Below are 14,009 nucleotides of genomic sequence, written 5' to 3' on the forward strand. Positions count from 1 at the left end.
CAATTCCTGTTATCTCCTCTGGCAGCACATTTTCAAACATGCCCTTTCCCAGTAATCAGTCCAGCTAATCATGACCCATCTGCTTAATATCTGGAAATCGAAAATTTAGTATGCAGGTACTATTTCTATGATTATATGTTTTTCAAAATAAATTACTATGTTTAGCCCAAGTTATCAGCAAACTTTGAATTTTGACTTGAAGTTTTCATATTTATAAAGGGTCAAGTGTTTTGTTTTTAGGGAAAATACATCTATTTACTATAACTACAATGTAATTTCCTAAAGAAACTTTCTGAAAGAAAACAAAACCCCCAACGGAAAAAAATAAGCTTGTAGGTTTCTTATAATGTTTAACAAAAGCACTCCAAAGGAAAAAAAAAAAAAATTCAATGCTTTTTTTTCTAACCTACACAGAGTATTTAGAGACCACAGGAAATATTTATTTAGGGTAAAAACAAATAACCTGAATGCTCTAGCCTCTGCTATGCAAGGTATGAGCTCTCCTGTCCTGTGTCACCCATAACTAAGCCCAACACAAAGGGAAGTCCTTTGTTTTGTGAGGATGGGCCACCAACCAGGTTCTTGCTTTGCACCTTTTAAGGTCATACGATATAATTCCAAGAAGAAACCACCAAGGAAAAAGACTGATAAATCCAATACACAAATATTTGCAACTTCAATACCAAATTAACACTTAAAGATATGTAAAAATTAGAATATTTGCAACATAATACCTTCATACAGAGATCTTTTATAAATCAGCCACACACACACACACAGAAACACACACATGCTGCCTTTCCCTTGCAAAAGAAATGAAACATACTAATGACCAGTGAACACGTGGAAAAAAGAAGGGTTAACCTCTCCAATGATATTTTTAACTCAGTATGTTGGCAAAGATATAAAAATCAGGAATAGTCACATGTAGTCCTTAAACATTAATCTTAGGAGCCCTTTAAAATAGAATTCTCTTATTTGCTATTTGTTTTCCCTTCAGCACAATGTTAATTTATTACATTTTGCTACGAAAATACTTTGATTTTCCAAGAGGAAGGTACCTTGTTCTTAAACTCCACAATGAAGACAGAGCTGCACTATGACAAACTGAGGGAAGCTTTTCTTCCTCCCTGCTCCTTTTGTGTTAACATGTTTAAGTAACTAGTCACTTTGAGGTGTTTCAGGTGCTATCTCATACCTGCTCTTGAAGGGCACAGGACTGAATTACTCCAAATTCAGTTATGACCACAGCATTGTTGTGTTTACAGAACCAAAAACAGTGAGCATCATACAACCATTTTTAATCTTGGTGAAGGCGACTGAACCTGCTCAGCCCATGTACTGTTTATGGAATAAAGTCATCTTGATGAGAAGGAATTTAAACAAAAGTTTATTTTGTTACCTACTGGAAGAATTCTTGTCTTGAATTTATTTCTTTAGAAGCTCTACACGAAATTGTGTTAATAAATATCTGCTTTGCTAAAACAAAAATCAGGAATAGCAATAGGTAAGGCATAGATAGGGACAAAGGCACTATTGTACACTTTTGGTGGTCATAAATATTGGTGCTGTCCTTTGAGAATGTAATCTGTCCAAATGTATCAAAACTCCTATGCTATGGTGCATGTTTATGTCCCCCTCAAATTCATATGCTGAAATCCTCACTCCATGGTGATGGCATTAGGAAATGGGGGCCTCTGGGAGCTAATTAGGTCATAAAGCTGGACCCTTAGAAATGGGATTAATGTCCTCATAAAAGAGACCCAGGAGAAACCCTTTGCTCCTTTCCACCATGTGAGGACACAGCAAAAAGGTACTATCAGCCTGAAAGTGGATACTCACCAGATAACAGAATCTGTAGTAGCCACCTTGTTCTTGGATTTTCAGTCTCCAGAACTGTAGAAATAAGTTTGTTGTTTATAAACCACCCAGTCTGAGACACTGTGTTACAGCAGGCTGAATGGACTAAGATATCCAATTGGTGTGTATCCCCTTTAGCCACCAATTCCAATTCAAGGTGTTTGTCTTCATCCAATCATTAGACAAGTGTCTACAAGGATTTTGACATGAATGGATAGAAAAGGATCTGCAAGGACCCACACTAAAATGTTAACTATGATTGTCTACGAATAAAACTTGAAACATTACTAGATTTTTAATTACTTATCTGAACAGTCTAATATTTCTAAAACACATGCATTACTTTTAAAATTATTCTTCTTGTTTTTATTTTATTTTTTCAGAAAAAGAAAGCACTGTAAAAGCATAGAAATGGTGCCTGGAACTTTGGGATTTCCTATCCAGAGTTACCTACATGTCAAATTTTATTCCAATTGCTTCAGGAGGGCTGATTAAATATGAAAAACATAGTAGTAATTTCCCTAAGGGTAAGAACTCTGTTTCTTTCCTGGTTACTTTCGCCTACATAGAAATGGTTTTAAGAAAGATGTACAACCTATACGTTGTTCACTCAGGAAGTCACAATTTTCCATAGCTGCACAATTTTTTTAAGTGGAACCAGATTCCTAAACAAAAATCTTTGTGTGGGAGTGGAAGATATATCCAACGGTGGAAGAGAAATTGATGACGATTTCCCTGAGAGCCCCCAAGGGAAGAAAGCATCCCTTTCTCCTACTCCTGGTTATAAACACACCGGAAAACGCAGAAAGTGAAGAACACCAATCCTACACACAAAACATGCCTTTAAGGTAGCCAGGCTGGCAGGTGTAGGGCTGAAATGGCTGCTTGCCACAGCAGTAAACTGCCCACGACAGCCGCACATTTACAGTCAGTTTGGCAGTGTTTCCAACACAGGCTGAGGGATTTCATTTTCCCCATATAAGGCAACAACAAGGATTTCAAATGGACCAAACATTTTATATTAGTGTCAACAGCCCTAACACAGCTTCAGCTGGCAGAGGACAGGGAAACCAAGAATATCTGCATTTTTTATTCCAGAGAAACTGCCTGAACACCATCTGTTCTCAGCCACCTCACTCCACTCAACTCGACCCTTTCCACAGGGCACCCTTGCCCCGGTCATACGTGGTGGCCCAAGAATTTCAAATCCCAACGTTCCCTGAATACAGAGATTTGGAAAAGTTAATTTCAACAGAGCAACTACCGCAATAAATTAATAAATAAGTAAAAATAAAGACTTGCTCCTCCAACCTTTATTCTCGGAATAAATGCAATGCTTTCCTTATATGACATGGGGGATGGTGGGAGGATGGGGCGCAGGTTACACAGCATGGAAAAATCAATACTCTTTTACTCTAGGATCTATGAACAGGCTCAAGGTCACAGAAATTGAATAGGAAAGCCCACTGAATTAGCAACAGGAAATTGGTTCCATAGAACAAAAATAAGACACATTTCCAACATACCTACAAAACACATATGGTGTCTATATTTATCTATAGTTGATTTTAATGAAACGTTAGCCTTTTACAAAATAAACTGTCCCACTCTGAAAATAAGGGGAACCATATTAAATAAATCTGGAACAAAGTAAGGCCCGATAGTGATTACATTATTATATTTGATCTTATAGACTCTAAAAGGAAATATTAAAATGAGACCTTCTCAAGGGAAAAACCTCAAGAGCTTGTCATTAAAAATAAAAACAACCCACTGATATAGAAGTAGAGCTTTATTTAAAAATTTGTTAAAAGAATACAAAAAAATTGTTTCTTTTGGTCATATTTGTACTCTAGATTAAAAAAATGAATTGACTGAAATCTTAAATGCCCCCAAAGCATTTAGTTAAGCATTAGTCAGTTACAGAGATACAAGCCTGAAGCACCCATAGCTCTTGCTAACATGAAAAAAGTGATTCCCTCTTTTTCTGTCTTACTAACATTGCTCTAATTATTCTTCTAATAAGAGGCAAAACCAATTATAAAAATAAAGTAACATTTTGCTGGCAGTAGAGATAAAATATGAGTTCAGTAATCAGCTCCTGCAAACATGCATAACTAATGACTGAAGAAATCAACCATCCCTAACCACTCTGTTGAGTGGATGGGCAGTTGAAGTTAAGGTAAAAAACCAGTGAGGCTGATCGAAACTACATGAAGAAGTAGTAGGGGGTTTTCAAGGGGTTTTGCAAGGCCAGTTGATGAGAGCCAGATGGAAGTTAAGTATTTCTCATATACCCTGGAAGGAAAAGAAGACAAAAATTACCACGAGGAACAAAATAAAATTCAAAAACTTTGTAGTCCAAAAACGAAGTTCCTTCAATAAATACTTTCACTGCATCGGGTGAAAAGGATGAGTTTTTAATGATGAAAAAGTACCAGTGAAATGGTTTAATTTTCAAGTTACATTGCATTTAGCTTACCACATAGTCTCTGTTAAGAAAGTAACAGCTTATCCAAGGATGTCTTGTTGGCTGTGTTCTTAGAGATAGGCTAACACAGGCCCCAAATAATAGAGTTCACAAATGTTGTCACCCTCCTCCAAAGCTACATCAAGTACAGAACAACCCAATGTGGAACAATTTAAATGAAAATGTATCAAGTGGAGGTACGCTGCTCTATGCAGCAGGAAGATGACTTCCCAGGGGACCTGGAGGTAGAGAGAGAAACTAATGAGTCCCCACCCCCACTGCATGCAAGGGGTCAAGGAATCTCCATCAAAACTTCCACAGTGCTAGGTCAAGTGACACTTAGGATACAGACAATTGCTGTTTCTTCTAACACTCTGGGAAACTAATCTCAGGTGACCTCATAGGTCATGGCATAGGTCAAGTGTTTAACTGCCCTCGGAGTTAAAGGATTTAGAGTTTCCACAGCATCCCCAAAGGTCCTGCCTACTATTAATCAGAAAAAAATATTTAAAGTGATAAAGTACCCCATACTAAAGAAACCTAATGGGGGACTCTGGAAAAATCAAAATGCAATTTTAAAATATAAAATCTATTTTAAATTATAGAAAAATAACTATATATTAGGTAATATGAGAAGACTAATTTAATTTTTTTTTAATTTTAAAAATACAGATCAATCCAATTTGTCTATCAACATATACTTATTGGGGTCCTGCTGCTTAAGTGTCTAGAAGACACTATTAAAAACAACTATTTCCTTCCAGGATTTTCATCATAGTTTTATATTTTCTGTCTCCCTCCTTTTTGTCTCTGTCTTTGGCTTTCTGCTGGTTCCAATGTTTTCTCTAAGCCCCATCTGTGATTTGGGACACAGCTCTCCTGCCACATTCCTTGAGGAAACCCAATATTCATCTATCAACTTCTGGATAAATGATATGCACACAATATACTCTATATACCAACTTGTGTCCATTTGTTTTGTATAAAACAGATTCTGAATAAAAATATACTTTGTGGCTCCTCTTCTGACTTTTGTATGGTGTTCTTTGATGAGATGTTTTAAATTTAAATGCGGATATTTTTATCATTTCTTTTTGGCTTATACTTTGAGTTTTACAAAACCCTTCCCTAGTTCCATTGCATTTGTTTATTTATTTATGATATTAAGGTATTGGGGATTAAACCCAGGGGCACCTAATCGCTAAGCTACATTTGCAGACCTTTTTTTTTTTTTTTTTTTTTATTTTCAGACAGGGTCTTGTTAAATTACTTAGGTCCTTCTTAAGTTGCTGAGGCTAGTCTTGAATCTGCAATTCTCCTGCCTCAGCCACTAGAGCCACTGGGCTTACAGGTATGCACCACCATGCCTGACTCCTACCTCCATTTTATAAGTGGCTTATTTTTCTTCTAAAGTTTAAAAAAGTCTTCCTCTATTTGTAAGTTTTAATTTACCTGGAGTTTTCATGAATGTTTATCAGGAAAGTACCTAATTTCAGGTGTGTTCAACTGAAACTGAAAAATCCATTTTCCCCCAGGGATGTATTCTGCCTCTCAATCATATATCATACATCAAAATGGTGGGTCTGTTAGTGACAAGTGCATACATATTAAATATTAATTACTATACCATATATATTTCTTTATCTTTAGAAGTGAATTAGCTATTCCTGATTCTCTGTTTTGATTATAATTTAATTAAATCAGCCCTATCCATTAACAAGGTATAGCTTCTATGTATTTACTCCCCAGTATCTTTCTACAAAAATTTCATGTATTTTTTTTAAGTCCTGATACCTTTGGTTGAATCTTTTTATTAGGTTTCTTGCTTATTCCCAATGTAGATAAATGAAGTTAGGTTTTATATATTGATCCTATATCCATCAACATTGCCAAGTCCCTATTTATTCTAATAATCTGACTATAACTTTTCTTGGATTTTTGATGTAGAAAATTGTAGCATCTGTGATATAATATATAAATATTCTTTTTTCTTTTCAATCTTTACATCTGATGTAAAGGAAATGTTTTGGGGGGTATTTTTATTATAGAATTATGATCCCATTATTAGATAGAGAAATTTCCTTTCTATTCATAGCTTGCTACAAGTTTTTATTTTTCAGTCACATGAGTTTAAAATGTATCAAATTATTTCTCTGTGTCTATTGAGAAGATTTCTCCTGTAAGGTATGAAGTAACTTATCTTAGTGTTTTTTTTTTTTGTTTTTTGTTTTTTGTTTTTTGGTTCATGATAAGCCGTTTGCATTTCTGGAATTGATCTAATTTGATCAGGATATATGATGCTTTTCAAGAAATTTGCTATTGACTTTATCAAAATTTAATGTTTTTTAAAAATCTATGTTTATGAATAAGAGTGAATCTTTTTTATTTTCTGTATAATTGTTGATTTTATTTCAAAGATACATGTATCTACTTAATCATTTTAGAAAATATGCCCTTCTTTTTCATTTTTCAGAAAAACTTTTACAGACACGTGAAGTAGTCATTCCTTGAAAAGTTTAATAAAATTGGAAAGTGTAATAAACTAACATGTCTAGGTCTGGTTTTTATTTTATGAGAAGACATTAACAAATGGATCTCAATAATATATGTATCACTTTGCATTTCTACCAATAATGTGTAAAGTACCTGTTTCCCTGTGGCTTTGCAAACAGAATATATTATCTATCCTTTAAGGGTGTTTTTTAAACAAATAATAAATAAGAAATAGTGTTTTGGTTAAGTTCTTAATTTCTTTTATTATGATAAATTCATTGAGTTTCTTAATTTCAAATATTATTTCCAGAAGCTCTATTTTATTATTTTACAAGTTTTAGTTGTGTCTTTAACTGTCTCTTGGTTTTTGCTCCTTATTCCAAATCCAATTTTTATTTCATCAAATGCTTTATACACAGCTATTTTAAATTCAGTATCTAATCATTTTAATTTATCAAATCATTTGGCTAAATCTCTTTGTTCTGTTTATGATGTTCAATCATAACCACTTGTTTCCTTGTATGAACATGAATTTCCAATCATTGCTTCATGCTTGGAATATACTGGTGAAAAAAACAATTAAAGGAACCCACCCTGAATGTTTTCCTGATAAGTGGATGATGATATATAACGGGGGGTGTTGAGAGAAGCATGGAGGAACTTTAGATTAAGTAGAGGGAAATGAGAAGGGAGAGGGTATGAAAAATAGTGGAATGAGACAGGCATCATTACCCTATGTACATGTATGATTACAGGAGTGGTATGAATCTACATTGTGCACAGCCACAGAAACAAAATGATGTACCCCATTTGTGTACAGTGAATCAAAATGCAGTCTGTAAAAATAAAAAAAAATAATTTAAAAAAAGAATATACATTACCATGTGGAAAGACTAAGAATAAACAGCCAACAAAACATACAAATAAATTATGCTAAAAATTATGTTAGAAGTTGAAGAGCACTGTGGGAAAAGGAAATGGAGTCGTGAAAGGGGATTGCAGGAGAAGGAGAAGGCACAGGTGGCAGTCTGAACATAGGATAGCCAAGACAACCCCTCTGAGATGATGGAATTAAGAAGTACTTAAAAGAGAACCAACCATTTGGATATTTTGAAGAAGAGTATAGAAGGAGCATCAGATTCAAGGGCCCTGTTTGTAGATGAAGATAGTGTCTTAAATATTTAAAGAAATGCAAGAAAGCTAGCAGTAAGCTAGGATGAAATAGGAGAGCAGGTGCCGGAGACAGCCAGAGGCGAGACGAGGTCCGCATCATGCAGCACCCTGGAAGGTCACATTTAGGACTTTGGCTTTTACTCCATGTGACTTGGGAATTATGAGAATCACTGTAGGGTTTTAAATAGAGAATTTATAGGAGTCAGATTCTCTCTGACTAAGAACAGATTCCATATGTGTTAAGTGTGGAAGCAAGAAAATGACCTAGGAGATTACTCCCAGGATTTGGATGAACACAGTCAGAAGCCAGAAGCAGGATGATGGCAGTAAAGGTGGTGAGATGCTGTTGGATTAGGTCTGTTTGGCAAGAAAGATTGAAAGGATTTGCTGATGGATCAGTTTCAAGTGATGTGTGAAACAGGCTGTACCATGATTGAAGCAGAGAAATCTGCAGATAGAACACCAGGGTGGAAGCGATCAAAAGTTAAATTTTAGGTAAGTCAAGGTTGGAGAGTCTGTTACACATCTGAATAGAAATGCAGAGTGGACAACTGGATGTGCAAGTATGAAGACTGTAGGAAGAGAACAAAGGGAAATTTGGGAATAATAAGCATGAAGAAGGTATTTAATTTCATTAGAATGAATGAGAGCACCAAGGTATTAATGAAACAAAGTTTAAAAAGTGGATCAGTGTTGAAGAAGATAGGCAGGTGCAGAGAATTCAGCAAAGGAGAGTGGAAAGAAATGGCCACTGAGACGTGGAAACCCAGGAGTTGTGCCAGAAGTGAAAGAGAGAAAAGGAATGGTTAACCATGACAAATAATGCAGAGAGCCAAAGACAAAGACTGAAAAATAACCTCTGAATTTTGCAATGTGACCATAAAAAAAGACTTTCCTTTTTTTTTTTTTTTTTTAAAGAATGGTAGAGTTTAAACCCTGATTGAAATAGGGATGAGAAAAATGGGATAAAAAATGGGATAAAAGAAAATAGAGATGCAAAAATGGACACTTCTAGAAGTTTTGCTCTAAAGAGGAACAAAGAAACAGGAGAACAGTGAAAGGAAAGTGAGTTATCAGTAGAATTTATATTTATATTTCATGCTGATGAAGCTTCTTTTTGAGATGGAGCGTCTGGTATTCAGGAGAGAAGGGAGAGCATGATTAAAACAAATTGTCCCCACAGGTTGAAGAAATAGAACCTGGCCCATACGGAAAAGCAAGCATTTAAGTCCAGCCATCTCTAGGTAAGAGGAGGTAGAGATAGGAGACCAAGGGAGTTCTCATCTTTCTGTCACTGCTTCTCACAAGTATGGGAAGAGTCAACAACCACTTTGGACTTGGATATGCCTGTAACACCTAAAAAAAAAAAAAATCTCCACCCAATCATCCTCACCATTACATCATGAGAAAATGGCAAAGCTCTTTCATCTGTCAAGGAGTCTAGCAGAGATTTGCAACTCACTCTCTAAGGCCTACCAAGAATCACTGTTGAGTCAGGAGGCCAGATCCTCATTTCCTTAGCTGACTCCCATAGTGTTTGCATTTACAGTCTTCATTATCAGCTCCTCAATCCCAGGTGTTACTCCATGTTGTTAAATAGTGGAGAAGTGACAAATCTACAGTGCGTTTCCAAGTTCTGACCAAAATCTGAATTTCCATCCCATTTCACAACCAAGTTATATGAACTGGGATAAAGCCTTCAACTTACACTGCCCCATTTTCCATATGACTCCTACTCACATATTCTCATGAATAAGTCAGTACTGTGTATATCATATCAAACAATGCAAAGACACTGTGTTTTGCTTATTTTCTCTCTCTTCCATGTTGTCCTTATTCTGAATGCCATAGCAAAGCAAACAAACATACATTATGGATAAAACTGACACATCCAGAATGCATTCTCTTTAAATTTTGCTTGTGTTCAATTATCTTAAGTATGTATACACTTATAAAATCCATCTATCAATTTTAACTTCTAGATGCCTTCCCAGGAAACAGGCATAGAAGATTTCTAATAGATTGACTTCTCAAAAATGATACAAGAACTTATTAAAGGGTAATCTGTAACTTCCATTAGCACTTGATTATTTTGTTGAATTTTAATAAAGAGTCCTATCTGATATCTCTCTTGTGCATGTGCAGCTCTCTCTCACATCTCTCTTCATAGAAAATCTGTCTCCCTCTAGATACAAATATATTTATATGTATATATCTATACACATTTTTAAGTAAGTACCTGTGCATTTGGGCTTCAATCAAACTGTAAAACTTACTGTAGTTAGTTCTGATTCTGTGTACAATGCAATCTTCACAATCAGATATATGTCAAAGTTTTGGTGCTGCTTCAATAATATATTGTGCACACAAAATACATTAAACACATATTACAATACAATTGCAAAGTTTCCGTCACAGAAATATGTAAGGGTATTTCATTTTCAAAGAGTGCCTTTTGCTGTAGGGCTTTTAAAAATCATTTTGTAGTGAAAAATTAAATACAAGTTTCTTTGATGTGCTAGTTTCACTGAAAAGAATATATTACTAGAGAAATTGCTTACTATTTTTATAACCATATTTCACTTAAGATGATCTTGGAAAAAAAACGTTCATTTGTTTTTGTTGTGGGTATGGGCAAAAGGTGATAAAAAGCCTTATATTCCAGGCAATCAAGTTGAGAACAAAGGGCAGGTGTCATTTTTTTTTACTGTGATGGCCAGAGCTAAAATCAGGACACTCTCTCCATCTCCTCCTTCCTCTCCCCAGAAGCTACTGTGGAATTAACAGTAATCACCCTGGCTGACTACCCAACTCACAGCTGAATAGCACACCAAAAAAATAACATCTGGGGAGAGGGCCGCAACATATTTTTAAAATTCTCATTGTTTTTATTCTTCAACTTGGAAAGATGATTTTTTTAAAGAGGAAAGAAAAAACTCACCCAGCTGTTGCCGCAATTCGTATTCCAATAGCCTCCAGACTGCTCGAGGCCACCTGGTTGACTTTTGCCTTGGAGTCGGTCCAGAAAAGCATTATTTACCCTTTAAAACAATGAAAAATGTGTGTAAGTAGAAAGCTTGCTTCAGGGCTAAGAGATTTCTGAGAACCTAATGTGCTGTATGAACTGACGGTAGGGATTGCTTGCTCCCTTCGGCTTAGCAGAAATCTACAGAAACTGCTTTTCACAGTCACCACATGGCATGCTGGTCACAGTCCTTTACTGGAGCTGGTGCCAGTCTTGGCTTGAGCCAAAGGGAGCATGGATACTTCACTTGAGAGTTTCACTCACCCATCTTGCACCAGTCCATCAAGAGCCTTGGCCATTCAAGTAACTGCAGCTCTCCAGGCCATAAAACCCAGAGACTGAGGAAAAATGGAAGCTTCAGCAAGAGGCAAAACAAAAGAATAACAAAAGCTAACTCTGGAGAACTAATGTTGCAGGACATTCCCACAGATGTGTACCCCATTGCCAGTCTTTCTAAATAAACCCTACAAGTGAAAAGTTGAAAGAAAATGGGAAGAAAGTACAGGAAAAGGGAAATACCAGAGGAGAGAGAAGCTCAAGCTTTGGAAAGAAGGAATGGGTATATCTTTTCCTTATATTCTGTCATACTTGCAATGGCCAGTTTCAGAAATTAAATCCTGAATGAATAAGAAAATTATTATTATTAAGACCAAGATAAAGGATACCTATACAGAGATATTCATAGAGTCATCCCTCAAAATCCACAGGAGACTGGAGCCAGGACTCCCAGGGGCATCCGAATCCATTACTGTTCAAGTCCCTTATGTAAAATGACATAGCTATTTGCATTTACCCTATACTCATGCTCCTATACATTTTAAATCATCTCTAGATTATATATGATATTTAATATAAGATCTATATAAAGGGTTGTTATACTGACAACCCTTTAGAACAGCCTTCTCTTGTGCTGGGGATTGAACCCAGGGCTTTGTGCTTGCAAGGCAAGCACTCTACCAACTGAGCTATATTCTCAGCCCCTGCAACCCTTTAGAGAATGACAAGAAGAAAGGGTCTGTAGATGTTCAGTACAGGCACAATGCTTTTTCCAAATATTTTCAACACACAGGAGGTTGAATCCATAGATGTGAAACCCATAGATATAGAGGGCTGACTGTATTCTATTTCTGGAGCTGGATATGTGGGGGTTCACTTTATAATCAAAATTGTGTATTTGTTTTGTGGACTTTTTTGTTTCATATTATAATTATTAAGATAAAAAAAAATACATATAACATCATCAGCCCATGCATGGCTGAGTATGGTTAGGGTCTTGGAAGGGAGAGAAATAGCAATGGATTACTTAGGAACTGTGCGAATAAGACCACGAGCTTCTTGGGAGCAGAAACAGAGCCTAGTGCTCTGCAACCACATGTAAAGAAGCTGGGAAGCAGTCATGGTAGACTCCTTTCCAGTCATAAGGACTGGTCATGGTGAGTGTCTACAAGTCCTTGACTGTGGGATCTGGGCACTTTGAGAAAAATAATGGTTGGGTGGCAAAGTCAAAAGCTGGAGGTCGTTTGTCTCTCCATGCTTGCTCAGTGCTAGCCAAGATGCCAACTGTGTTTTGACTCATTTTGACCTCTGAGTTTTTGAGCTGCTTTTTCTGTACAACTCTGTCGGGCAGAGGTTTCATCTCAGCTGAGATACAGTTCTTTCCCCTCTTGCCATCAAATCTACCCAAGTGCTAAATGCTGGTCAGCCTGGCTCACTGCAGTACTCAAGGTGAAAGTCACCTTTACTCAGTCTCTCAGCAGACAGGTTGAAGGGTACCTTACTGAGCTGCAGACTTGAATATCCAGGAAGAGAAACTGAGCCCAACTCCCCTTAAGCAATAGAGCCAATGGAATTCTGGATTGCCTATGAGCTGGGGCTCTTTATGTCTAGTCTTTTTGTCAGACAAAGGGACTTTCTCTCATCATACCCTATTCATCCCGCCCTACATTCAAACCAGTAGAGGTCCTGTGTGCTCTACCCACTAAACATACCCTGCCTTCACCCACTTCTTTACGTGAACTCCACTCTAATTCTAATCTGCATCACCTTTCTTGGGTACTGCCTCACTCCCACCCTCTGGAATCCAGTCTCCACACAACCACCTCCCTAAGTTATAATCCTTGCTTTGACTTTAACCCTCCCATGACTTCTCAGTGGGCCCTAGGGCCATCTTGAATTGCCTCACTCCTGCCTACTTTTTCTACCTCAAAATCATAATCCAACCATTTGGGATTCAAAATCCATTCCCATGTTAGAACCCTGCATTTGCTCCTCCCCTGATCAAAAAGCAACATATGAGGACATGTTCCTGCTCCAATCTGTGTGTGTCTGACTCTCCCTGATACTTTGAGATCAGCTCTTCAGAGAGGCCTTCTTCATTCCATCACCTCTGACGGCTCCCTTCACATCACCCTGTGATACAGTCTTCATATCACTTATTCTTCACCCTCTAAAATAATCCTGCTGTTTAATTGCTGACTTCTGCTCCTCTCTTTCAGATTGTAGTGTACAGGTGGTTTGAGTCCTTTTCTGCCTTATTCACCCTATTCTTGAGCTTGAACAAAGCCTTGGCAGATTGAGCCCTGATAATGTACTTATTGAATAAATTCATTTTCTAGGTACACACCTGCTTTTGTGACAGCAATTGCACTGTGAAAACCCCACTGCTGGACAACACGCAGTGCAGCTCACTGTCTATTACTCTCATTGCCTCGTCATGAAACAGGTACTATAGTTCCCTCCTGAGCATCGGTAACTAAGAGGGTCCCAGTGGTTGAGCTCTCCTTGATGCTTATGTGTGTCCTCAACTGGTCTGTCCATTGCAATATGAGTCAACCAAAGATGAGGGGTGGTAAAGAGATTTTTTTCTCTCAAACTCCTATCAAGAATACAATCCCAATGGCTCCAGAGGCTGAGGCAGGAAAATCATGAGTTCAAAGCCAGTCTCAGTCACCTTAGTGAGGCCTTAAGCAATTAAATGAAACCCTGTCT

The 14,009-nt window shown here is 37.0% G+C and overlaps 1 protein-coding gene across 3 annotated transcripts in view; it reads right to left on the bottom strand.

The window, feature by feature from the left end:
- Nucleotides 1-3,634: 3,634 nt before the first annotated feature.
- Nucleotides 3,635-14,009, bottom strand: part of EPSTI1 (epithelial stromal interaction 1) — a 97,487-nt gene continuing 87,112 nt past the window's right edge. For all 3 annotated transcript variants that reach the window (XM_079136961.1, XM_079136962.1, XM_079136963.1), the window contains 2 exons: nt 10,938-11,037; nt 3,635-4,158 (listed from right to left, as the gene is read on the bottom strand). In XM_079136961.1, coding sequence (XP_078993087.1) covers nt 4,150-4,158; nt 10,938-11,037 — 109 coding nt within the window. In that variant the 3' untranslated portion in view covers nt 3,635-4,149. The remainder of the gene's footprint in view (nt 4,159-10,937; nt 11,038-14,009) is intronic.

The sequence above is a fragment of the Sciurus vulgaris genome, assembly GCF_902686455.1.
Source record: "Sciurus vulgaris genome assembly, chromosome: 4".
Lineage (NCBI taxonomy): Eukaryota > Metazoa > Chordata > Mammalia > Rodentia > Sciuridae > Sciurus > Sciurus vulgaris.